We start from the raw sequence: 27,189 nt of genomic DNA, 5'->3' as shown, positions 1-27,189 counted from the left end.
CTGATGATCAGTTTTCTCATCTGTAAAACAGGAAAAATAGTGATAACTAATGAGATAATGTGAATATAATGCTTAGCACATATGTGTTCAATAAATGTTAACTGTGACATCTGCCTAGAGTTTTTCTACTACCTAATGGATTCCCACACAAAGAGCACAACTAGAGGAAATCAGTCAAATAACAGTTAGGATTTGATGCATCCAATGGAATCAAGTAGTAGAGATCACTATTTGCATTCTCAGATTGGTCCCTAAGAAGTGTGTAACGTCCTGGGCTCTTGGGGGTATGTACTGCCTGTGTCACTGGGTAAAGGTCAGAGGATCCCAAGAATCTCAGGGGAAGATGGCAACACTGAACACAAACTTTACTAGTCTCACCACTTTCTTTTTGTTTTTTAATTTTTTTTTAACGTTTATTCATTTTTGAGAGACAGAGACAGAGTATGAGCAGGGAAGGGGCAGAGAGAGGGAGACACAGAATCTGAAGCAGACTCCAGGCTCCAAGCTGTCAGCACAGAGCCTGACGCAGGGCTTGAACTCATGAACCTTGAGATCATGACCTGAGCTGAAGTCAGATGCTCAACCGACTGAGCCACCCAGGCGCCCCTAGTCTCACCACTTTCTAAGGATAGCCAGTCCAATCAGACTTGTCCTGATGAATTGTAAAGTTGTTTTCCTTTCTTCTGGTTGGCCTGATCCGTGTTCCAGAAAGGAAGGGGAGATCGCTCACCCTCTTGCACAATCAATAATGTGCATAACAAATTAAGCAAAGTCTGAATGTCAGGTGGTAAAGAAATACTCTATTTTAAAATACAATCTCTTAACACAAGAGATAGTGGCTAATTCTTTTCAGTGTTTCTTTTTTCTAACTGTAAAAATAGTGTATGCTAACTGCAAGAATTTCAAATGCTACAAGGAATGTCTGACATAGAAAATGATAATGCCCAATAACCCTTCCCCCATTCCCCACATCATTACTGCACAAAAATGGTGTCATAGAATACACATGGCTATGAAATTTGTTTTTACTTAAAAATACACCTAAATTTTCTTTACTATGTAAAAATACACAGTATTTTTAATGGTTGGAAAGCATTGCATTAATAGAAGGCATCAGGAATTTACCAAATCCAGTTAGTTATCTATGTTTGGATATGTGGGCTATTTCAAGTTTTCAACTATTTCATATTTTCTACAGAAATTTCATACTTTGGGATATTTTATGTATTGTAACTAATATTTTCTTTCAGTAAAACTTTGTTTTATTTTCCAAATTTATTATATTTTAGGTCTTTGTGATGCATTATATTGAAAAATACACCAATTTTCTTTGAAATATTCTGTACTTAAGACTCTTTTGGATTGAACTACTCTTACTCAATATTTGTGAATGGATGCATGTAAAGTGTGAAGAACATAGATAAGAGGGAGGTCAAAGGACAACAGGCCACGGCCACAGGTGGACTCTACTGTCACAGAATCCTAGGGCCTTATACTCCACCTTATAAGCTTGTAAATCAAAGTTCTTTGGCTCTACGTGATTATAATCTCAGTAAGTAAACTCACAGGAGACAGAGGCATAAACCAGAATGATACCAACTTATAATGGCAAATGTAATTCTCAAGAGAATCAGATAACCCCTCCAGGATGGTCATGCTCTTTCTAGCCAAACATTCACAGCAAGACAATTCATAGGTGGTATGTAATTCAGTGAGTGAGAAAACAGCCTGATGAGTTAGCTGGAGGTTCTCCAGAGTTCCTGTCATCAGCCCTAACAGTGGATAAGCACCTATTTCTGTTGCTGCAGACTAGACGATGTTGGATAGCTATCAAACCACTTGGGAATCAGGAAGTTGCACAGTTGTAATATTCAAATGTAATTTCAATGTGTTCATTCTAAGGAGTCAAACAATACAGAAATATATAGTTAATATTGAACACTTAGCCCTTACCCTTCTCTTTTTTCCCATGTGTTTTCTCTCTTCTTTGCTTCTGTGTTCTTCCCTGATACTCTCTCACTTTGGCCTTTTCTTTTCCTGTGTTATGCCTTTGTGTTTCTCTTGCTCTCCCCATACTCTTTCCCTTACTATCTTCTCCATTTCACTGATAATAATTTATTATTTTAGAATATTTTGTAATCGTAATAAAGGTTCTGCACCCATCTCCACCGTAGGGAACAGGGCGGTTCCCCACACCAACATGCAATTCTCCAACACAATTGGAGACACATACAGGGAATGTAGGACCGCTGCATGTCCTACAATTTAACACAATTCTGACACCATTTTCTCAGAGATAGAGTCAGATCTCATGGGTTAAGGGCTCAGTCCTACAAAACTACCCCTTCCACCACTTCAACAAATTGTCAACTCCAGGTTGTCACCTGTGCTTCCAACCCACCAGCTATAGATTAGAGGTTCCAACTGATGTGAGGGCCAAATATGAGCTGACAGCCCTGCCCGCAACCCTCCCAAGGTGGGAGATATATACATATATATGTATAATTCCTCAGGCACTAGTAACTACCTAAGAACAAAGGCAGGGGAAAAACAAATGGTCAACTGATAAAGATTGTCATCATGTAGGACATGACACTCCACTATAGTTTGTAGCTACCTTAATGATTTATAAGAAAAGCACATTTGTAATAATAGACCTCCAGGAAACTATAGACTCAATTTCCTGGGGCCCTAATGCCACCTTCACCTGCATAGGATAGAAAACCCTATATAATCAGTCACTCTTCACAATCACAATGCAGCTCTTTCTGCCTATGGGTCCTGTCCCAGTGCTATAATTAAAACACCATTTTGCACCTTGGTCTTAACGACCACACATCGCAATGACCTCGTCCCTGGGTTCAAGCAACGTGCTAGAGTGGCCCACAGAACTCAAAGAAACATTTTACTTACTAGATCACTGGTTTATTATGAAAAAGATGCACAGAGCAAGGTATGTGGAAGGGGTGTGGGCCTCTAGGCTTCCAGGTATGCCACTGTAAGCACCTCCACAAACTCACCAATCCAGCTCTCCTCACCCTATCCTTTGGGTTTTTATGGAGGCTCCCTTACACAGCCACAACTGATTAAATCATTAGCCGCTGGTGATAGATTTGACCTCTCCAGCCCCTCTCCTCTCCACCAAGGTCAGGGGGTGGGACTGAAAACTCCTAACACTCTAATCAAAAGATTGGCTTTATTGGCAGCCAGCCCCCTCCTTAGGAGCTCTCCAAGAGCCTCCATTAACATAACAATACACCTTTACTTCTCTCATCACTTAGGAAATTCTAAGGGTTTTAAGCGCTAACAGAAACCAGGATGAGGATCAAATATTTATTTCAAGTCTCAGTATCATAAAAAGGAAGGCCCAAAACATTTCTATATTTGTGATTGCATGTATACTAAAAACAGTGAAGAAAAGAACATAAGTTTACAGAAAATGTATAATTGCAGAAAATGTTTACTTGTAACAAAGATTACATGACTGACATATTTTTCTTTTGTTATGATGTATAGCTGGCTATGGATAACCTCATTTGGAGATCATTTGAAGTGTCTAAATATGAGGCTGTTTGAGAATGTGAAGCCTGGACCTCTTGGTTCCCTTTATGGTAAGACCTGGTCTTTTTTTTTTTTTTTTTTTTCTTTAAATTTCAAGTTTTCATTTAAATTCCAGTTAGTTAACATATAGTGTAATATTAGTTTCAGGAGTAGAATTTAGTGATTTGTCACTTACATATAACACCCAGTGCTCAACGTAAGTGCCCTCCTTAATGCCCATCACCCATTTAACCCATCCCAACCCCATCCCACCACTCCCCACCAAGACCTGGTCTGTTTTTTATTGTGAAATTTGTAATTACCTTGGAAAAATTTTGTTGTTTACCTTTTGCATATATATATATATATATATAGAGAGAGAGAGAGAGAGAGAGAGAGAGAGAGAGAGAGATATGTTTTGTTTTTTCCTGTGAATGGCTAACTTTCAAAAACTGTTCTCTATTGGGGTGCCTGGGTGGCTCAGTCGGTTAAGCGTCCAATTTTGGCTCAGGTCTGATCTCACCGTTTCTGATTTGGAACCCCGTGTGGGACTCTGTGCTGACAGCTCAGGGCCTGGAGTCTGCTTCAGATTCTGTGGCTCCCACTCTCTCTGACCCTCCCCCACTTGCACTCTGTGTCTGTCTCTGAAAAATAAATAAACATTAAAAAGAATTTTTAAAAAAGGCTTTTTTTTTCTTTAGAGATGTAGTCTCACTGTTTAGCTTCCTCTATGTCAGTAGTCAAAAATGCATATGCCTATAAATAGGTATTATAAGAGCATTTTGTTTATTTTTATTTTTTTTAAGTTTATTTTTGATAGAGTTCCAGAGCATGAGTGGGGGAGGGGCACAGAGAGAGGGAGACACATAATCACAAGCAGGTTCCAGGCTCTGAGCTGTCAGCACAGAGCACAACACAGGGCTGGAATGCACGAACTGTGAGATCATGATGAGCCACCCAGGCACCCCTTATAAAAGCATTTTAAAGCCACCCAAAAAATACAAGATCACAACCTTACAGTAGAAAGTAGGTAGAGTGTCAATAGTAATGTATTTCTGGGGATTTCTATGCCTTTCATCAACATATAGAGCACTTATAGTAGTATAATTCAAAGCTCTAATTTTGAATAATTTCCATTTATACCACTGAGCACATCCTATACAACTTTTGCTTTAGTTGAGTGGAGGTCTCTGATGCACTATTATTTTTTTGTTTATTTATTTTGAGAGAGAGAAAGAAAGAGTGTGTGAGCAGGGGAGGGGCAGAGAGAGAATCCCAAGCAGTCTCCACATCGGAAGCACCGTGCTGAACTGGGGCTTGAACTCATGAACTGTGAGATCATGACCTGAGCCAAAACCAAGAGTCTGATACTTAACGGACTGAGCCACCCAGGTGCCCCTCTCTGATGCATTCTTGAAGTCCTTGTTAGCACTGTGATTGAATTGATTTGGGAGAAGCAGAAAATGTTTTATTAACATCTTCATCTCTTTTTCCACCAAAATTTAACTGGGGCCTAAGGATGCCAAGAGCACCTGGTTGTGGGGGTCCCTAACAGGCCAGATTTGGCTACTCATAGCTGACAAAATCCAAAGGCCGAAATGAGCGGAGGTGAAAAATAAAAGGAATCTATTTCAGTGAGGCCAACACCGGGAAGACAGGGAACTAACATCTCAAAGACTGTTCCCAAAGTGCTGAAAATACTTCTAGGTTTATATAAGGAAAATGTGGGACAAAGGTGGGTGGGTACATGCAGCTAGGCAGTAAGGGTCAGGTCAATCACCGCCTTGGGGTCAATTGTGTAAGGTCTTGCTGGCATCAGGGCAGTTGTTATTGCTTGAGAGGGTGGTTTCGGTTCCCATCAAGGGATGCTTCCCCTGCTGGGTCTCTGCCTGAGTTAAAAGATAAGCTGGAAAGAACTTAATCAATTAAAAAGGACAGACTGAAGTCAAAATGGAGGGAGTTGAATCTTCAGTTGGACAGCTCAGAAAGATGTCCATCCATCCCTTATTATGTTTTTCTCCAATGAGAACAAATGCTACAAAGCCACCAAAGGCAGGTGGTCCATTGATGCCTTTGCAACTCAAGGTTGATGTTCCAGGGGTAGAAAAAAAAAAGAGAGAGAGAGAAGCCTGTGTTCAAAATCAATACACATTGAATTCTAGAGATGTTTTAACTCAGTATCATGTTTGAGAAGGGAAACACTCAGGAATAGGAAAATTGCATAGTCGTAATTTTCAACCATAACACAGCATCAGCTACATTTTGCCTTCCTTTGAGATACTCAGATGAAAGGCAAGCTTGCATGAATGCAAAGTGGTATTATCTATCTTCTCTTTGAGGCTGCATTTGGTAATCATTCTCATTTAAGTTACTCTTACTGTTCTATGCATGGTTATGCTTCTAGCTCAGAAGGAAAGCAATTCTTATCATAAAAGCCACCCTATTTCAGAGTCGGGTAAAATTTAAAGCCGCAAGAAAGTGAATTATATCTGACAAGAGTTAAGGCTTCTGAACAAAAATGCATACATGCTGCAGAATTAAATTAAGCCTGCTTTTATAAACTCTCACTCCTAAATTCCACGGGATGGTTATCTATGTAAAAAAGCCTCATGTACTCAAGGCTGCTGTTCTGAGTCATTGGGATATAAGAGCTGAGAGAACTCCGGAAGGTGGAACTTGCATCATCCCCATGTCCCCTGGAGGCCGTCTGCACAGCCTTCCATGCAGCCCTCCATGTGCAGGCGGGCTTGGGGGGTGGGGAGTGGGGGTGGAGACTTAAGAGAACATCAATAAGGAGGTTATGGCAGGGGTGTGGGTGAGAAGGAATAAAATCCTGAATGCAGATGGTAGCTGTGAGGATGAAGATGAGGAATCAGTGCTGCTAAACCACTAGGAGGTAAAAATCAGTAATACTATGTGGGTGATAAGGAGAAGTTAGGATTCCATCCTCACACTGTGAACTGAAGGAACAGTCTCAGTCACCACAACTTGTCAAAATCTTTGTGTTCTCCTTCCCTCATTTGGAAGTAAGTCGTCATATCCGGGTGAGTTCTTAGGATCACAAACATTAGCACAGAGCCAGCTATTTCCCCATTTTCTTTTTCTTTTTCTTTTTTTTTTTAATATAATTTATTATCAAACTGGCTAACATACAGTGTGTAAAGTGTGCTCTTGGTTTTTTTATTTCCCTATTTTCAAATGCAGTGGGTTTATTAAGGCCTGCAGGCTCATGCCTGCCTCTTTCCCAGGCACTTACCAGCGAATGACTTGGGTAATCAACACTAGTCAGTCTTTGGGCACCATCAGTTGGCTTGCTGAAGAGCCAACTTTAAGAAACTTACCAATATCCTCTATGGTGGTGGTGCATCTCCTGGAATACTAATAGATATAATTTATCTTGGCTTCAAAAAGCATTTGAATATGTCCTCGGTAACACATTTGAGATAAACAAGGGACACAGAGCTGCCATGGTAATTGTACACATTGTGGTCTCTATGCTCCAGAGAAAGAACATGAACTGAGGCTGATATAAAGGTCAGGGGTCTCTTACCAAGCCTTGTGGCCTCACTCAAAGCTATTATCAGCCTGGAGATAGTAGCAACCTTTTCCTAATCAGGTCACTCAAGTGGATGCTTTTTTGAAAATTGTCAGCTCCAAGGTATGTTCTTTTTCAAATGTATACTTAATTTTAGATGTGCTAGTGATGGCCTTTGGACACTCAATTCTTTGGCACTTAGCACATACAGGAGGCACAGAAGCTGGAAACCGAAGAGTAGTGGTTCTCCTGGACCATAGTTAACTGGGAAGAAGGTGTGGGAGCAGGTAGGGGGAAGCAAAAGGAGAGCAGATTAAGTGAGATTTTCAAGGAATGTTACTGTTTTATACAAACATTTTGGTATTCATGTAGCATCATTAGGGCCCAAAGCTTATGTAACTCTGAGGTCCCTCTTTAACATAAAAAGAAGGCTCCATAACCATCATGGGGCTTGAACTCACCACCCCAAGATCAAGAGTCCCAAGCTCCACTGACTGAGTCAGCCAGGCACCCCTATATAAGATTTTAGTTTTCAGATGAACATTTCTGAAATGTCTGATATTTTCTACAACTTTTTTTTTTTTTTTTTTTTTAAAGTAAGCTCTAGGCCCAACATGGGGCTTGAATTCATCACCCTGAAATCAAGAGTCAAATGCTCTACTGATTGAGCCAGCTAGGAGCCCCATGTCCTGTTCTTTAAAGAACCAGAACCAGTTTTCATCATCAGTGCCTGACACAGGGTGGAAGGAAGAAATGGAGGGAGGGAGACAGTTTGTAAACAAAAATAATGGATTTTTCCCCCATGATATCAGCTCTACCATCTATCTCCAACTTTTCCTTTTTTGAACCCAAATTATTAACTAACTTGATAGCCTACCTTACTCTCCAGATTTACTTCTAAATGACTTATCAGTTTCTTAAAAAAAATAACTCCATAAAGGGCGCTGATTTCCCACTATGGGAGATACTTAAAAAGGAGAATATAATAAATTAGGGGTGTCAAGTTCAAGTGTACTTATTACAATACCAGACTCTTGCATATGGAGAAAGGTATTCTTATACACTGTTATAAGTTGGTAGAAATCATTCTGTATATGAACTCAAATATATATATATATATTTTTTAATTTTTTTTAACATTTATTTATTTTTGAGACAGAGAGAGACACAGCATGAACGGGGGAGGGGCAGAGAGAGAGGGAAACACAGAATCAGAAGCAGGCTCCAGGCTCCGAGCCATCAGCCCAGAGCCCGACGTGGGGCTCGAACCCACAGACCGCGAGATCGTGACCTGAGCCGAAGTCGGACGCTTAACCGACTGAGCCACCCAGGTGCCCCTATATATATTTTTAATAAACCTAACTTTTGACCCAGCACTTCTCAGAATACATAGCACAGACAGATTTAGACAAGTCCTCCAACCAGCCTCCACAGTTACCTCCTCTCAAATCTCTCCATTCCATCAAATATAAAATGGTGGTTGTATGTGATACAATCCTGTTTTGTCTTCTGTAAATGCAGATTAATGACTCTGGAAGATTCATTGCCTCCAGGTACACAAGTAAAGGCCTCATTAATTCAGATCATTTTATTCAATTAAAACTTTTTTTTTTTTGGAAGAGAAATACACAGAGAAACAAAAAAGAAAACCTGGCAGGAATACTCCATATCTCTCAAATAGTTATTCATCTCCCACACTCTATTAATAGAAACCTCTGTGAAATAAAGGTACCCTCCTTTACAATAGAGTGGGAAAGCTTTGAAAAAGGAGCACCCATGCTTGTATCCCTCATTGCAGCCCACATAACCAGCAGTTAGAAGGAAGAATCCTTTCAACAAGGGAGGGCAACATGGTGCCTTTGAGAAACCACAACCTCAAACTGTTGTTCTTCTCCAATAAACTTCAGTTCAAACCAGCCCTCCCTAGGGGCTCCTGGGTGGCTTAGTCGGTTAAGCGTCCAACTTTGGCCTGGGTCGTGATTTTATGGCTTGTGGGTTCAAGCCCCGCATCGGGCTTTGAGGGCCTGCCTTAGATTCTGTGTCTCCTTCTCTCTCTGCCCCTCCCCAACTTGTGCCCCATCTCTCTCTGTCTCTCAAAAATAAGTAAATTTAAGAAAAAGTTTAAAACAACCCTCCCCAAATTTCCTCCTAAAACCTAATAAAAGCTGTCTTTCCTTTTGTCGCTTTGAATTTGCCTATGGGTCATAGCCAGTCTATCTTAAATTGCAATTCCTCTGCTATTCCCAAATTAAAAAAAAAAAAAAAAAATTTTAACTTAGATAAAATTATCATGTGTTCTACTTAACACATCTAGCGTTGATCCAACCTGTGCTGCATTAGACATTGTTTATTCGGGACATGTGAGAGCCAATTTAACCATCCCCACAACCCTCTGAGTAAGGGCTATTATATTCGACATTCCCATTTTACAGGTGAGGAAAGGGAAAGACTTTAAGGTGTTAGATAACTTGCCCAAGGTCACACAGCTAGGTAAAGGGTGTCAGGGTTTAAATGCAGTCTGGCTCTGAAGTCTGTACTCTTACCCACAATTCTCCATTACCACCTAAGCTGCTACACTAGCCTCCCAACTCACCTTCTGGTGTCTACATGGATCCCTCTCCAACTCTTCTAATTTTAGTTGAAAGATTTTTACAAAATGGTCATTACTGTCCACCCACCCCAACCCCACCTTGAATTGTTCAATAGCTTTCCACTGCTCTTTGCCTAAAAAAGATTCAAAGGTCAACCTATCTGGACTCAGCTAACATTTTTCTCCTCCCCCACTCTGAGCTCCACCCTCACAGCCTGGGTTCAGTTCTGGAAACAGGTTGAGCTGGTCCCTGCCCTCCCTCTATTCAGTTAATTCGGTTCTTCTGGTTCTTCAGATCTGACTTTCCTGACTTCCTTGATGAGATCAAAACCCTGATTGCAGCTCACCAAATGTAGGGAGCTTTTCTGCCTTTTAGGGGTCATAACTGAGTAGTTTTCATTGTTTTGGTAATATGTATAAACAAATTTAATGCATTTTAAAATCCTGTAAAGATTATTTTATTAGGGGTGCCTGTCTGGCTTGGTCAGTAGTTGTGAGTTCGAGCCCCATATTGGGTGTAGATGTTGCAGGATTTTTTACCTCAATACCTAGGATTTGTTGTCTCGCCACTTCGAAGAATGAAGAGGTGGATGTAAAATGAGCAGCAGGCAAAATTTATTAAATAAGATTAGAAAGTAAGAATAGTAGGAAAGCTGTCTTTATAGAGGAGAGGGGACATTTCGAAAGTCCCCAACAATAGGCAAAGGTTCTTGTTTTATAAGGTTCGGGTCAGTGCCTTTTTCCCTCCACACCTCAGACCTTCTCAGGTCCCACCCTTATTGGCTGGATAACTCTGGGTGCTGGGTTGACCATTCCTGATGAGGGGTGGTCTAGGGCCATACCAGTTCCTTGTGGGTCATAGGTTTTACGGTCTATTTATTTTTAGTCAGGTCTTTTGTCAGATTCCGGAAGGAAACCTGAGAGGGAGTCGCCTGAGGGGGTTTGCTGTGGTCAGACACTCCCAGCATTGTTCGAAAATCTGTGTTTTTTCCCCACCCAGGGACCTCAGGTCCTATCCTTTCCCTCTCTTTTCCTACCATATAGAGATTATTTAAAAATATAATTTAAGAAAAGAAATAAGATTATATTATTAATTAATAATTGTGTTACTTAAGTCTATCCTTCCTTGTCTGCTTTTGTTCACCACTGTATCTCCTGTATTAAGCACGTAGTACCTATCCATTTATTGAATATTGTTGTTCAATAAATGAATGTGAGATTCAGTTATGTATATTTCTTCGACTAAGGATGAATAGAACTTTAGGCATTGACATAAAAACATTTTAAAAAGCAGTAAACAGTTTTTCTTTTGACTACTAAATGTTCTTAAGAAATTTTACACATAAATGTATGTGTAAAAAAACTAAAAAATACAATGAACTTACATATATTACTATTTTACTTTTGAGAAACCAAAACACAAACACATTGTATTTGCTCAAGATTGCTTATAAATTACCATCACTCCAAGCCCAACAAAAGTATTTGGCTTTTGGCTTCATTTAAGAACTCAATATTATTTCCATTTATGCTCAAATATTTTAAATTGTGCCAATCCTCTTTAAATATAGAACATCAGCTAACCTTTATTTATTTGTTTATTTTGAGAGAGAGAGAGGCAGAAAGAGAGGGAGAAGGAGAAAATCCCAGTTAGCTCGAGCCTGATGTGGGGCTCAAACTCATGAACCCTAAGATTATGAGCCTAAGTTGGACACTTAACTGATTGAGCCACGCAGGTGACCCCTAACTTGTTTGTTGTTGTTGTTGTTGTTGTTTTTGTTTTTTAATGGTCGGTGCTATTCTTTCAGAAATTGTATTCCCCCAAATCACGATAGGTCTAAGAATTTCTAAATCATAATCTCAATACATACTCCATCTACAAATACAGAGATTATAGATTGTACCTTGCCCAGGATGAGATGTTTCAGTATCTGGGTTTGTACTTAATTTAGAATTTAGCAATGTTACCTCCACTTACACTGGAAAAGAAAGATGATTCATTCAAATACTTTATATATATTATATATTAAGTAAACCTCAACTAGTAAGTATTTACTGGTTGTTGTCTATGAGTCAGAATAAAATATTTATCAATCAAAACCTCCATATGACCTCCCAGATGATCTAGATTCTAAATACTTGCTTTCTTCTTTGGCACTTTGGTGATTGCTCAGTCCTCAGCTACACTTCTTCTGTACTCCTGGTTCCATTTATTTACATCCTACATCCAGGTATTTCTATCCTGTGAGCAAAGTGTCACCTTCATTCTGGGTAAGGATCATTTCTTCTTCATCATTTTGGGGAACACAATGAGATATAGGAAAACAAAACAAAGGCACAAAGCTGACTTTGTAACCTGACAGAGGGAGGTCTGAATCTCACAATCACTCGTTCTTTTTTTTTTTTTTTTTTTTTATGCTTATTTCTTTTTAAGAGAGAGACAGAGAGACAGAGAGAGAGAGAGAGAGCCCCCGCGTGCGCACGCAAGTGGAGCAGGGGCAGAGAGACAAGGAGTCACAGAAACTGAAGCAGGCTTCAGGCTCTAAGCTGAAACTCACGACCTGAACAGCCTTCGGAGGCTTAACCAAGTGAGCCACCCAGGCGCCACCCACAATCACTGGGGGGTTTTTTGTTTGTTTTAAATTTTTTAAATGTTTATTTACTTTTGAGAGAGAGAGAGAGAGAGAGAGTGCGAGTGGGGGAGGGGCAGAGAGCTAGGGAGACACAGAATCTGAAGCCAACTCCAGGCTCTGAGCTGTCAGCACAGAGCCCGACTCCGGGCTCGAACTCACAAACCACGAGATCATGACCTGAACGGAAGTCGGACACTCAACCGACTGAGCCGCCCAGGCGCTCCCACAATCACTCGTTCTTAACTTAGGAAATTCCCCTTCGCTTCACATTTCTGATCCTCCACAGTTTGACAGGGAGAAGCAATCTGAGCAGGAGGCATTTTCACACTGTTTTTAAAGAGAGAATCTTGACCTTGCTTAGGAGTTGGTAAGTTAGGGTCTTGAGGGGTAGAATAAAGCTCACCTAGACTTGATTTCTGGGTCTCTCACTTACTGCATCATTCAGCAAGTTACCGGTATAATTTTATACATACTTGTGTCATCCATAAATTAGAGGACAATAAAATAATGGCTGTGAACTTTTAAACCTAAAATTTGGTACATAACAAACACTCAATAGGCTTTAAAAACTACTTTTCTTAATTGTTGTTAGACAGGAAGGTGCTGGTTATTGTAAGTACAGATGGAAAGCTGGAACTGTGATTGGTTGAGTAGCTTGCTTAAGAAATAAAATGTGTGTGGAACACGAGGATGGTTTTGCTTTCTTCAAACCACCAGTCTGGCCCTGGAATTCTATTGTTTCCACAAGTTGCATCATTAAATGCCTTCACACAACCCATTCAGAAGTCTGTAGCAACTTTTGTTTCTGCCTTGGAATTTTTCTGAAGGAGTTGTCAGTTTCCTAAAGTCTCTTGAACGACTCTGTAATTGATTATGTTAAAAAGCTCACAGAAAGTGGATAGGAATGGTATTATTAATTCATACAAGAGTCAACTCATGAATATCGGCATTCACAAATTATGGGGGAGGGGGGAGGGGAGGAGAAAAAGAAGACCGCCCTTGGGTGACAGTGAGTGGGAGGAGACTTTTAAAAGAGTCTTGGGCCCAGGGCCGGTTCAGAATTAAGGGTTTATTTTTGTCAACCTTGACTTCTCTTTGGATATGGAGAAAGCAAAAGGCAAAAAGGTAAGTACAATTTTACTGGGTTTGTTTCTATCTGTCTTTGAGAGTCTTCTCATATATTTCTCTCTCCTGCTGAGCATATTTGATCCTAATTATGAGGAGAAAAGAATGTGCCTTAGAATGTTCTCCTCTTGTTAAAAAACGAAAAAACGCGGTAAAGTTCTAAATGATGATCGCAGCCTGGTATATTGGGGAGAGGAGACAGTAAGAAATGGGGTTTCCTGTTTGGGTTTGAAAAGGTGCTTTATCCTGTCCAAAAGAAGAATTAAGTAGCAGGGCTGGAGGGAAGTGGTAGCAGGAGGAAAGGGGAGGTGAGGGGAAAACTTTAGGAAGAGGTCATTGAGCTGAGGTTGGGAGAGAACTAGATCGTTTAATTTGCCTTCAACAGACATCAGTCTCCAACCAAAAGTGCTGGGTCTGAAGTTGTCTTTTCCCAGGGTCACTGGGGCTAGCAGGTAATCAGAAGCCAGATATATTGACAAGCCCCGCAGACGGAAATTAGAGGTAGAGAGGTTTAAGACTTCCAGAAGCATCGAACTTGCGTGCCAGGGGAACCTGAGCACTCTCTAGAGTCTCTTTCTTTGGAACCATCATTTTTGCCCTTGCCATTTTGAGAGGTTTGCGAGGCCCCAAAGTGAGTCACTTGCGTAAGGCTATGCCAAAGTGAAATTTGAATAAGAATGTGTAGTTGCTATACAGATGTAAAATAGCATACAAATGTTAATTTGTCCTGTACTCCCTCCTTGGGGATACTGGAAAAGATTGAGATTTAGGAGCTAATCCAGGCTTTCTTGTCTATGTGAAGTGCCTTCCTGCATGTCCTAAACTACGCAGCCTCTGAGCCTCAACTTCTGTGTCCGAAAAACAAAGTAATAAATTGTCACCAGCTTGTTGTAAGGAGTAAATGAAGATAAGAAACATGTCAACACCCTAGTAAGATAGAGGCTCAACAAATGTTAGTTTCTCTCTCAAATCACTATATTCCTACTGTTGTTTCTTTTGGTTCAATTAACCAATATTTACTGAGTGCCTATGATGAAAGGGAAAGAAATTCTACCCTTATAGAGCTTATAATCAGATGGAGTAACAAGCATTGACCAGATCACACAAGCAAGTGTAAAACTGCAACTGGTAAGTGGGAGGAATGAGGCAATATGTAGGAGATTTGACTTGGTCTGAAAAGGTTAGAAAGGGTTTCCAGAGGAATGAATACTCGAAGTGAGATTCTGAAAGAGAGAAAGATTTAGGAATGTGATTAGAAGATGGGTGGAGGGGCTCCTGGGTGCCTCAGTCATTGAGGCTCAGACTTCGGTGCAGGTGATGATCTTGTGGTTCAGGAGTTCAAGCCCCTGTCGGTCTCCGTGCTGACAGCTCAGAGCCTGGAGTCTGCTTTGTATTCTGTGTCTCCCTGTCTCTCTGCACCTCCCCTGCTCACACTTTGTCTCTCTCTCTTTCTCTCTCTCTCTCAAAAATAAATAAAACTTAAAAAAAAAAGGCTGAGGTGGAGTGAGTGATAACCCATCAGGCCAACAGAAACAGACTGGAAAGGAATTCTCTGGCCCTTGGGGCAATGGAGAGGCTGATATGCTGAATTAAAGACATTTGTATATCTTCAGGCTAAACACAGAAACCACTGAATGAGTATATAGAATCCTTCTGGCGATAGTAGGGGAAACTTTCTCCGGAAGAGTCCAAGAATAGAGGAATGGGGGAAGAATATCTTCAGGTGAGAGATAATGGATAGGGTGGGTATTACAAGGGCTGCCCCCACCCCCAGTAAAGAGCCTAGCTTCTTCTACTTTTGTTTGTATCCGTATTTTCTGTCTTTTCTTATATTTTAAAATTAGCTCCCCCGTTTCCCCATCATTGCTTCCCCATCTTATAAGTAAAACTGGATATTAAGAAGATTTGCCATAGGAGAATCCATACTGCCAGTGGTGTGCAATGAATGCCTTGGTGCCATGGATGTGAGCAATCTCAAGGCAGGTAGTGTATGTGGTGGGTCGGGCAACCGAGGGAAAACTGACTGGCTCCTCTCTCAGCAGAACTCTACAAAGAAGTCAGGGGAAGACTATTTCGCTTGCAAATCCCAACCTGTATCAAGAGAAACCACAGAAAAACAGCAAGCTTCTGGTGAACCAAAGTTACCAAGAACCTCAGTGAACGGGACCAAACAAAAAAGATCTATGAAAGAAGACAAAGGTAAGAACGCTACAAGTCCTCAAATCTCATTATCTTGGGTTTAAGAAGACTGAGGAACTTTTCTGAAAGAGTAGAAAGTAGGAAAGAAAATTGGTCCTGTATTCTGAAAACCCTCCTCTTCCTTTGAGACCTAGCTTAAGTGTCATCTCCCTGAAGCCTTCTTTCAGGCACCTGTATTAAAACTGGTGTCTTCAGGTCTCCAAACTCCAACAACATTATTGGTTCTGATCATCATTTTGCCCTCACTGGCTACTTGGTTAAGGATCTCAATGTGCAGTGATTTAGGGACAGACTGCTATAAATTTAAATGCACTTGAAACTCTACTTTCTTTTCTTCCTTCCTTCCTTCCTTCCTTCCTTCCTTCCTTCCTTTTTTAGATTTATTTATTTATTTAAGTTATCTCTACACCCAACGTGGGCTCAAACTCACGATCCTGACATCAAGAGTCTACCAACTGAGACAGCCAGGCACCCCTCTGCTCCCTCTTCTAAGAATTGAGGACAAGATTTTGCTGGCTCGGGTTGGGTGGGGTGAAGGCTTGTTTATAGTTTCCATGGAATAATTAGAACTCACTTTTGTGTAGCCCTCTAGTTGACTGTTCTGGGAGTGTCTTGTGGAAGTCTTTCCTGAACAGTGGGAGTCTGTGAGGAACCTGTGTGCAGTGAGACCAGAGCCCTGCCCTGATGGGTGGGCTGACATAATTATGGGAATGGGTGGCTTATTTTGTTCTTTGGTGAGAGGACAAGGTACCACTGATGATTGACGATGTGAGGTTTAAGATTTCAATCATTAACCTGGACCGGAAATGTGATTTCTAGTACAATCTACTTGGAGTCTGTGGGTTAAGGCTCACAGAAAGGAGCAAGTGGGGGGTTTCAGGAAGTAAAAACTGGATATTCATAAGAGTCAAATCAGTCCTAAGTTTGAGGTTCTGTCCCTGGAAGGTTAGGGGGTCTTCTTTTGTAAGTCATTGAACTATACAATGGGGATTGGACTGTGATAACTAAGTTGTACTCTGACATTTTATTTGTTTTGCGAGAGACAGAATGTGAGTGGGGGAGGAGCAGAGAAAGATGGAGACAGAGAATCCCAAGCAGGCTCCACACTGTCAGCACAGAGCCCCACTCTGGGCTCAAACCCACGAACTGTGAGATTATGACCAGGGTTGGACACTTAACCAACTGAGCCACCCACGCGTCCCCGTACTTTGACACTTCAGAAGGGTACACAAAAGTGAGTTCTTACTGATTTTATCCCATTCTCCTCCAACTTCCTGTTCAGAAAAGACAGCACAAGACAATGCAAGAGTAAGAATTCGGAAGAAAATCCCTATTCCTCCATTACCTTCCACACTGCCACCAGTCAACTTGCTTCATAGAGACGTGGTGCGGGCCTGGTGCCAACAACTGAAGCTGAGCACCAAAGGCCAGGTGAGGGCCTGGGGTGGGAGGCATTGCTCCCGGGAGGAAGGGTAGGAACCTTACTAGACGGTTAACTCATTTTTCTCTTATCTTAGAAATTAGATGCATATAGGCGGCTGTGTGAATTTGCTTACCCGAATCAAATGGTAAGTGATTTGTGTGGAAGGTTTAGTTCTCATTCTAATTACCTGTTTTAGCATCAAAAAGTGGAGGGATTGTCTTAGCTCCTCCTTCCGGCCCCACTCCTCCCCTGTGGGGAGGATTAGCACCCCCTCCCCACCTTCTCACCAACTCTGCACAGAGTAATAAAAATGAGGCTGAACTTTTATTTTTTAAAGAAAAAAATGTTATCTTATTTTTAAAATTAATTTATTGTCAACTTAGCCAACTTTGACAGCACCTTAACCTTACCAACCCTCTTTGTAGAAGAACATTCCCCTCACTGCAAAGGAGGCCAAGATTCTCACACCATCACAAAAAAGGTCAAAGATGGACAAGGGAGAAATGTTTCTGGAAAATTCTAAGAAAAAGAGCTCTTCTCATGGAACCCACCCTCCTGAAGTGGCTGCTCCCCCTGAGGGTGGGATGCAGACCCTCGTTGGGTCTGATCCTCTTCCGGAAGGAGTCGAAACGGTGGTTGTGACAACTTCAGCCCCGGATGCTGTGTTTGCCTCCTGGTCCAGAATTGCATCCACGGCTGGGAAGATGGAGACAGTGGAATCATCACAAGATGCCTATGGTAAGCCCAATATTGAGATCTGCCTCTGGTCCAGTTGAGGAAAAAATGCTATTGATAACTAACCTCCAATCAATTTTAGGGTATTGGGGTATGTCAAAATCACCTGAAGGACTGGTGGACTCCTGACCCCTACCCACAAAGTGTCTGATTCAGGTCTGTGATAGGGCCTGAGAATTTTACGTTTTTTTTTTTCTTTTTAAGTAAATTTTTTTTTTTAATTTTTAAAAAATGTTTATTCTTTAAAAAAAAATTTTTTTAATGTTTATTGTTGAGAGACAGCGTGAGCAGGGGAAGGGAAGTGAGAGGGAGAGACAAAGAATCTGAAGCAGGCTCCAGGCTCTGAGCTGTCAGCACAGAGCCCTACGCAGGGCTCGAAGTCACAAATCGGAAGATCATGACCTCAGCTGAAGTCGGACACTTAACTGACTGAGCCACGCAGGCGCCCCAAATGTTTATTTATTAAGAGAGAGACAGAGAACGAGCGGGGCAGGGGCAGAAAGAGAGAAGGAGACACAGAATCCAAAACAAGCTCCAGGCTCTGAGCTGTCAGCACAGAGCCCATCACAGGGCTTGAACTCAGGAGCCGCGAGATCAGGACCTGAGCTGAAGTCAGATGCTTAACTGACTGGGCCACCCAGGTACCCCTAAAAAAGTTTTTTTTAATGTTTATTCATTTTTGAGAGACACACAGACAGAGTGCAAGCGGGGGAGGGACAGAGAGGGACAGAGGGAGATATAAAATCAAAAGCAGGCTCCAGGCTCTGAGCTGTCAGCACCATGAACCTCAAGATCATGACCTGGGCCAAAGTCATATGTTTAACTGAGCCACTCAGGCACCCTGGGAATTTTCATTTCTAATAATCTTTTAGCCAGTGTTGATGATGGTAGTCTGGGGCCCGCACTTTGAGAACCACTACTGTAAATTATTGATGTCATCAGAAGGAAGTGGCAATCTGTTGGGCTATATTTCTTTCCCCTTTTTTATGGAATTAAAAATAAAGGTAGGCTCTAAAATCAGTTGCCTGAGCTTAAGCCCTGGATCTTCTAGCATCTGTTAAGTGAATGACATTAACTAGTTGTCTAATATAGTTCCCAGTTTCCTCATTGTAAAATAGGTTAATAATTATACCTGCCTCATAATGTTGTAAGAATTACAGGACATAAAATTAAGGGAGACTATAAACTGGTTAGCACAATACAATGCCTGTTGAGACCACTAAGTCTATTTCATGAAGGCCAGACTGTTCTGGTTTAGTCTTTCTGTTAAAGGAAACCAGAATATATCACACCAAATTATACCTATTCTAAATTGTTTTAAAATTTATAATAAAAACTGTTTTGAGCTGATGGCAATTAAGGAGCAGCAGAAAAACATCCTTTTTTACTACCTAAAGGCAGATTTTAATTTCTCTTTTGGCTGCAATCAACTGAGAGACAGCACTAAAGACACTTGCAAACAAAACTTACTGCTTAGTTCTTTCCTGTAGATTTATCTTCCCACTGCCTGCCCTCCTTCCTCCCCCAGCCTTAAACTGCTTTCTTTTGTCCTATCATTTTTTTTTTTAATGTTTATTTATTTTTGAGAGAGAGAGACAGAGCATGAGCAGGGGAGGGGCAGAGAGGGAGACACAGAATCTGAAGCAGTTTCCAGGCTCTGAGCTGTCAGCACAGAGCCCGATGTGGGGCTCAAACCCATGAACCGTGAGATCATGACCTGAGCTGAAGTCGGAAGCTTAACCGACTGAGCCACCCAGGTGCCCCTGTCCTGTCATTTCTTTAGAAATTCATTGTTCTTTGTAAAAGATGTTGCATAAACTGGAATTAAAAGCCGCCATTTTGAGTTCATTTTTGTTGGTTTCTTCCAAGTGATAAGTGCCATACATGTTAATAAACTGATCTTCTTTGGTGGATCTTTTTGTTAAGGAGGTCTCCCCCTCCCCCAAAAAAGGAGTCCCTATTGTAAACCTAGGATGGAGAGAGGGAAAGTACCCCTTCCAACTATACTTTTAGGTTTTTTTGCTTTTTGGGTTTTTTTGGGTTTTTTTTTTTTAAGTTTTCATAGGAACTGTTTTGAGTTATTTTCTAAAAGGAAGCAGGACAGAGTATGTTAAGCTAGGATTCATATCCTGGGGCTGGCACTTGAGAAAAGCAGAAGAAACAAAAGACCTTGATACATTCTAGACCAAAAGAACATTAGACTTTCGTCATGCTGTGTTCATACTTCCCTCTCTTTCCTTCCCCAGGTGTCCGGTGGTGTGTGGTCCATGGGAAAAGTTTGCCTGCAGACACAGAGGGTTGGGTTCGCCTACAGTTTCATGCAGGGCAAGCCTGGGTGCCTGAAAAACAGGGGAGAGTGTGTGCCCTCTTTCTGCTACCTGCCTGTAATTTTCCACCCCCACACCTGGAAGACAATATGCTGTGCCCCAAATGTGTTCGGAGGTAATTACCCGGTGCTTTTCTACAAACTAAAACTGGACACCTGATTTTTAGGGGGGGGTAGGGGGAGGAGGAGACCCATGTTAATCTTAAATAGCCCTGTATTTCATGTACAAGTTGTCAGTAAAGAGTTCTAAGAAAATTATTACTTAGGTTAAGTGTATTCCTAGGAAAAAGAGCATTTATAGGTCAGGGTTTAATGCTTCCACCTAGAGACCCACCCATAATAACGGAGAAACAAATATTGATTCATTACTATATGAATGGTATATGCACTTTACAGAAATAACTAGCAAAACGACAACACAACCCTTTAAGTAGACTGTAGTCTCATGTGGATGGACTGGTATATAAACACCTGTAAAAGCCATGGATGACTTGTATCAGAGGATGGAAAGAAGGAGAAAACTTATTTTTTAGTATAGGGACCAAAGCCAAGGCTGAAAGAAGTTAGGCCAAAGTAGAAACTGTAAGTATTTTAGTATGACAGAATATGGTAAAAAATGAGTCTGCTTCCTCACCTTACAAAATGGGCATAATAATGCTTGTCTGAAGTATTGTGGAGATTAGATGAGTTGATAAATATAAAGTGCTTAGCACCATGTCTGACATATGTAAGTATTCAACCAATTGTGGGTATTAATTAGGTCAGCAAACTGAATTCCTTTCAGCAAAGTCATAAAGATGGAAACATACAATGTATGAAAAAAAAAACAGTTTGGGCTCAAATTGAGCATTGTAGATTTTAAGAAATATCATTAGGTTGGAGTCTAATTATATAGTACGTTTTGAATGTTAGAATTTATCCAGTAGCCAATGGTGTTCTTTTAAAAGATATCATTTAGTTATGTGATGTGATCAATGAAATATCTTTGTAATCGCCAAACAACCAACTTTAGAAGCACAATTATGAAGAGAACAGAAGGAAGGCTACAAAAGGACTTTCTCTGTAATTTAAATTCTAAGCCAATTGATATCAACATATTGAATGGCTGATGAGGAATAGCTCTAGGGGGGTAAGGGGCCTGGTATTTTGTTTTTTTCCGTGTAAACTAGACTAGCTAATTCATTAAGATTGCTGTTTGTAAATAAGGGTGGGAAATATTTTTATTAAAATAAGCCGCTGCAATTGACAAATGGGGGTGGGATGAAGTGCATTAAGTACTGTTTCACTGTCTCCAAGCACGAGCTGAAGCATTGACTCAGGGAGGGGGCAGTCCTCCACTGAAGTCCTCCATTTCCATACCTTTACACATGAGGCTTTCGCTTTCTGGCCTCAGGTTCCACATCTCTTGTATGAGGAGCCAATGGGACGGGAAGGTGTGCAAAAATCACCTAAGGTATTAAAATTGAAAAGCCATAAAGAAGTTTACATGCCAGTAAAGAAACTTTTATTCCAGAAGACCATTGTATTTAGTTTTATAGAGAACCCTGCACTTTTAAGTGCAGTTTTAAGGAAAAGGGTACATATGCAAACTTTTGCAAACAATATCAAGGGTTAGAGTGAGGGATGAGGAATCTGGCGGGGCACAGCTCTTTCTTGCGAAATGGGCCACTGAAGGGTTTGAAGCAAGTGCTGAGGCTTACATTGCCAAGGAGAGAAGGGAGTGAGATCCGTTAGAAAAATCTTGTGGGAAAGTTATTTTTGATATGTTTTAAGGGCCTAGCATCTTTGAGAGGTGTCAAAACAGAATCTGGCTTTTAAGTAATATCAAATGAAGCTGAGGAAGGTACAAATGATATACTTGCTTGGATAATATAAGAGATTCAAAGCAGTCAAGGAGACAGGTGGTTTGGTGATGCTTGACTATGAGGAGCAGAGACGGAGAGAGGACAATTGGAGGGACTTTCTGAAAGCACGAATGGAGAGGTGCAGCAATGAGATGCTTAAAGGGATTTTCCATTTGTGCTGTGTTGCAAGGGCGAGCCTAGGTGTGCTTCTGGGCTTAGTCTGGGGGAGGGTTGAACAGAGAGGGAGGGTGGAAAGAAGATGATCCCTCTGAACAGAGGGACTTGGTATAGCCCAGACTTGCCTCACAGAGATCCCTCTCCCCAGCCCTCTATCGCCCTGGAACAATCCTGCCATCCTCTGTTGGTCTGCACGGGGGCCATCCTTGGTGTCAAGACTAGTGAACACCAGGGGTCTTGGACAGCTAGCTAGGCACAGAAGCCTAAAGGGGGTGGGAGCCCTGGGGCCCTGGCATAGTTACTGTCTCCCACAGGAGGAAGTATGTGAGCATGAACTTGTCTTTTCTCTCTTCTGCCTGTCCTGCTTCCTGCCACAGTTGCCGCTGCCAAGCAAGTTGAATAAAATTGAGGTCACTTTGCAGAGACCTTTCATGATCTACTGAGGCTGCTGGGCAAATAATAAAAGATCCACTCTGGGGCCTCTCCTGCCCATGGGCTGCACAGGGCAGGAACATATTACAGACACATAACTTGGCTAATTATCACACCTTGATGATATGGTCACATGCTCTCCACCCACTATCCTACACTTTAAGAGCAATTTTACTGGCAGACCACCAGTGGGTTTCCTGGCTGTTTTCAAGGGTATAACTTAATATGTCTTGGATCTCATCTTTATAAAAAACAAGCATTTTGTTTGCTTTCTAGGAATAAGGTGTTAATGAAAAGCCTCCAATGAGATTACTATACCAGAAAAAGGGGTACGACTGTGATTATAACTGATGGTAGGAAGGAAACTACCATCAACTCAGTGGTGCCACTGACAGCTGGACTGGAAACCACTCCACCCTCCACGCTTCCTGCTGACAGGACACACAGCCTGGTGGGTTGCAGATGTTACCCTCGGACCCCAAACAGGGCCTGCCTTCCCATTGGTTTAAAGTACTTAACAGTTTAAAGTCAAGAGACTGAGAAGGTTAGCAGCCTCTAGAGGAGTCAGAGTCCGGAGAATGGAAATCCAGCACTGGAAACACACCTGTTCTCTACTCCACCCCTCCACCCCTCCACGAGGCTCAGCTCAGTCTCCCACCTTAAAAGAACTGTTAAGGTCACTTCTATTTCAGAAGGGTAAGTAAACATTTGGTAGTGTGATTGACTTTTTCATCTTATTAATAAGAAGGAACTTGGGGTATGATCTTGATGTTTGGAGGAGCCAGGGGGAAAGAAAATTTCCAAAATTGCCAATTCCAAACAGAAGTAGCAGATCTGTCTGCCCATAAGTGCACAAGCATTGTGTGTGCAAGGTATGAGGTCCAGTGGAAATGACGATAGGAGTAATCCGGAGCCAGCCCTCCAAATTTCTCTTAGCTCCAAAGGGATATGGACACATAAAACTCCCAAGAGCTGGTGTTGGAGTAACTGAGCTTCGAAGTTAGAGGTTCTGCCAAGATGTTGCTGGCTGAGGCAAATGGATCTGCATGAAGGAAGTCTATGAACTCCCTGCCAGGAAGCAAAATTGGAAGTGGCTACATCTCCGAGGATCCCAGCCCTAAGGAGAAGATGGGGAAAATTTTAAAATACTAATTCACTGAATTTGAATTAATGTACCTGATCAAGTGCCTCAAAATGTAGATTTTGCAAGGAAGGGCTTTTGCAAGGAAGTGCCTCAAAATGTAGATTTTGCAAGGAAGGTCGGCTATGTCGTGTTCAGTTTATCACCAAGAATGACACAAACAAAAATGTGTTCTCTGATGGAATATAATCAATGATGCTATTCTTACCAAAAAGATTTAATATGCATCTACTCATCCAGAGGCAGGCAGTCCTGATTATACCTGTTGTCTCAGCCTTAAGTGAGCTTACCTTGCTTTGGATGGCAGTTATTTAGGCTTATCCTATGTAAAAACTCACCAAGCTATGTACTTAGCATGTATATATCTTACCATGTATAAGCCATATGTCACTCTTTTTAAAAATCTTTTAATGTTCATTTTTGAGAGAGACAGAGTGTGAGCAGAGGAGAGGCAGAGACAGGGGAGACAGGGAATCTGAAGCAGGCTCCAGGCTCTGAGCTGTCAGTGCAGAGCCCAACATGGGGCTTGAACTCTTGAACTGTGAGATCATGACCTGAACTGAAGTCAGGACACTTAACCGACTGAGCCACCCACGTGCCCCATCACTTTTTTTTTTTTTTAAACTGCCCTGGTTTGAATGGTAAATTATAGTTCCTCTAGTTAAAAGGGTATTGGTGGGAACAATAGGAAATTTGAATATAGAGTAGGGATTAGATGATATTACAGCAATGTTAATGTCTTGGTTGTCATAGCCACAGGATTTGCATTTAACGCTTGGTTAATGAGAGAATACACAGGTGTTATAACAACTTTTATATCTGAAAACTTTTTAAATAACTTAAAATACTTGGTTGCATATATGAAAAGATCCTTTTGAAATACAAGTCAGCTCATGATCCCCTGCTCAAAACTCTATGGGTCCTGTTTCATTCAGAAGAAAAACCTAAGTCCTCGTTAATTCCTCCAAAGCCTTACTTCAGTATCTCCTACTCCATGCCACTCACCTCTGACCCCATCTCCGGTACACTCTGCCTTTGCTGTTCCTTGACCTTGTCACTGACCGGAATGATCTTTCCTCAGAAGTCAATATGGTTAACTTTGTTTACTTTTAAGTCTTTCTTCAAATGTAACTTGGTCAAAAAAAAGCATGCTCTGAACCCCCTCATAAGCTGTTTTTCAACCCCTACCAGCACCATTTAGCCTCCTCACCCTGCTCGAGTTCGTTACTTTTCTATAACATTTATCTCCTCTAACATAAATATATATTTGTTATTGATGGTCTACCACTAATAGTATGAAGGAATTTCTGTCAGTTTTTTGCACTTAGTTATCACAGCTTCCTAAAACAGCCTGACACAGTTGGTGCTCAATAAATGTTTGTTCAGTGAATGATATGTGGAGAGGTTTCAAGTGAACTGTAAAAGGAATGAATTACAAGTTACCTAGGAATCAGTATAAAAAAAAGTCTCTGTCTTCTATCTAAAAGTATTACTATATACTCACTCTCTGATTGTACCCAATATTCTCTGGGAAAATAATTTCTTGCTTTGACTCACTTCTTGGGAAGAAAAATGTTCTGCTGTGTTTAGCACCCAGAATTCTGTTTTGTATTCTGTTTAGAAGGTTTCTTAGAGGCACCTGAGTGGCTAAGTTGGTTAAGCATCCGACTTCGGCTCAGGTCATGATCTCACTGTTCCATGAGTTCGAGCACCACATCGGGCTCTCTGCTGTCAGTACAAAGCCTGCTTTAGATCCTGTCCCCTCTCTCTGCCCCTCTCCCACTCACTCTATCAAAAGTAAGTGTTTAAGAAAAGAATATATCTCAGTACTATTTTAGAAGGTCTCTAGCAAGTTCTTTTAAAACTACTTAGCGGGAAGATTTGTCTTTTTTCCAGCACGCCATCTTCCTGTTTTAGAATGTGAAGTCCAAAGGTGTTAAAAACATCAGTAATCACCCAATATTTCAGTCATCATTTCCTGCAGGATAAGAACATTGTTGAAATTACCATGTTTGGAAGGATAAGAAAGGAGAACTTCAGTACTGGAATGAAACAGAGTAGGGGGAGATACTGGCTTACAAAAAATGACATCACTGGGTCCAGAAGACACTTCTCAGAAGGATTTGCTTGGATTATCTTTTCTCTGGCTATGGCACCACCTACATTGGAAGCCCTGGAGGATGTAAATTATTCCAAATGTTATTAATCTCTTCTAAATCCATTACCTAAGGGAATATTTCCCTGAAAGTTTTGAGCTGACATCAGATTGAAGGGCAAATAAGCATTGAACTGGAAATGAGAAGAAAGGAATTCTGACCCTTGGGAAGGGCCTGTGAGGATCCTGAGATGAGTAGGAAAGAAACTGGAGGGTCAGTATGTTGGGAGTTCAGAACCTGAGAATACAGATCTAGATTGAGACTAGAAAGGAATGTAGGCCAAGACCACAGAAGACCTTTGTTTTGTCCTAAAGAACACAAGCCTTGGGGGCACCTGGTTGGCGAGTTGGTGGAGCATGTGATTCTTGATCCAGGGTTGTGAGTTCAAGCACCACTGTTGGGTGTAGAGAATAACATTTTTCAAAACAAAAAGCCAAGAGCCTTTTGTTAGAAGTTACTCAAAACCCTGCTTAAATCTTACTTCTTTGATAACCTCCTTTGATATGTTCCATCTCTTACAACTTTTTATATACCAGGCACCTGGGTGGCTCTGTCGGTTAAGCATCTGACTTCAGCTCAGGTTATGATGTCACAGTTAGTGAATTCCGAGCCCCTCCTCAGGCTCTCTGCTGTCAGCATAGAGCCCACTTCAGATTCTTTGACTCCTATCTCTCTGCTCCTTCCCTTCTCACTCCTCTCTCTCAGAAATGAATAAACATTAAAAATAACCGTTTTTTGCACATACTGATTGGAAGTCACCACATTTCTTGTTAAGAACACAAGAGCCCTAAACTTATGGGGTAGTTAGATATAAGTTCAACTTCACATCCTTGAAGCTCAGTTTACTAGGTTTTTTAAATGAAGATAGCAAACCACCCTTGCAGGGTGGCTAGATTAAAAAAAAAACTTGCATGTAAAACAATTACGGTGTCAGGCAAGTGATAAATAGATACTCAGCCAAGAATAATTGCTGTAATTTGTATTATGTCCTATTATGTTTTGTTTCTATCTCTGTTTCCTGAACTGAGGTTGTCTGTAATTACCAGACACTTATTAGCCATTTCAGTAACTGTGGCTTTGGGAATTTATTTAATCTCTTTAGCCTTCTCACGTTTATGGAAGCATAATTTATATGCTGTGAAATTTACTCATTTTAATGTATAGTCTTATAAGTTTTGCCAAATGCATGTAGTCATGTAACTACATACACAAGGTGTAGAACTCTAATCACTCCAGAAAATTTCTTCTAGTCAACTCCTACCCCCTCCCAGCTCTGGAAATCAGTGATCTATTTTCTGTTCTTACAATTTTGTCTTTTCCTGGATGTCTTATA

At 41.1% G+C, this 27,189-nt stretch overlaps 1 protein-coding gene and 1 long non-coding RNA gene across 2 annotated transcripts; one reads left to right on the top strand and one right to left on the bottom strand.

The window, feature by feature from the left end:
• The first annotated feature begins 15,381 nt into the window (after nucleotides 1-15,381).
• Nucleotides 15,382-22,951, top strand: DPPA4 (developmental pluripotency associated 4). Its single transcript, XM_042954347.1, has 6 exons — nucleotides 15,382-15,622; nucleotides 16,905-17,053; nucleotides 17,140-17,190; nucleotides 17,474-17,783; nucleotides 20,027-20,222; nucleotides 22,836-22,951. Exons 1-6 carry the CDS (start codon nucleotides 15,382-15,384, stop codon nucleotides 22,864-22,866), a joined length of 978 nt encoding a protein of 325 aa, XP_042810281.1. The 3' UTR covers nucleotides 22,867-22,951.
• A 2,627-nt stretch (nucleotides 22,952-25,578) lies between these two features.
• On the bottom strand, nucleotides 25,579-26,238 carry LOC122229450. Its single transcript, XR_006206993.1, has 3 exons — nucleotides 26,153-26,238; nucleotides 25,780-25,873; nucleotides 25,579-25,678 (listed from the first exon to the last, which is right to left on the bottom strand). It is a non-coding gene; the product is annotated as an uncharacterized LOC122229450 (long non-coding RNA).
• Between the last annotated feature and the right edge of the window lie 951 nt (nucleotides 26,239-27,189).

The sequence above is a fragment of the Panthera leo genome, chromosome C2 (genome assembly GCF_018350215.1).
Source record: "Panthera leo isolate Ple1 chromosome C2, P.leo_Ple1_pat1.1, whole genome shotgun sequence".
Lineage (NCBI taxonomy): Eukaryota > Metazoa > Chordata > Mammalia > Carnivora > Felidae > Panthera > Panthera leo.
Note: the sequence above shows the minus strand (reverse complement) of the source record. Positions and strands in the feature narration are given on the sequence as shown.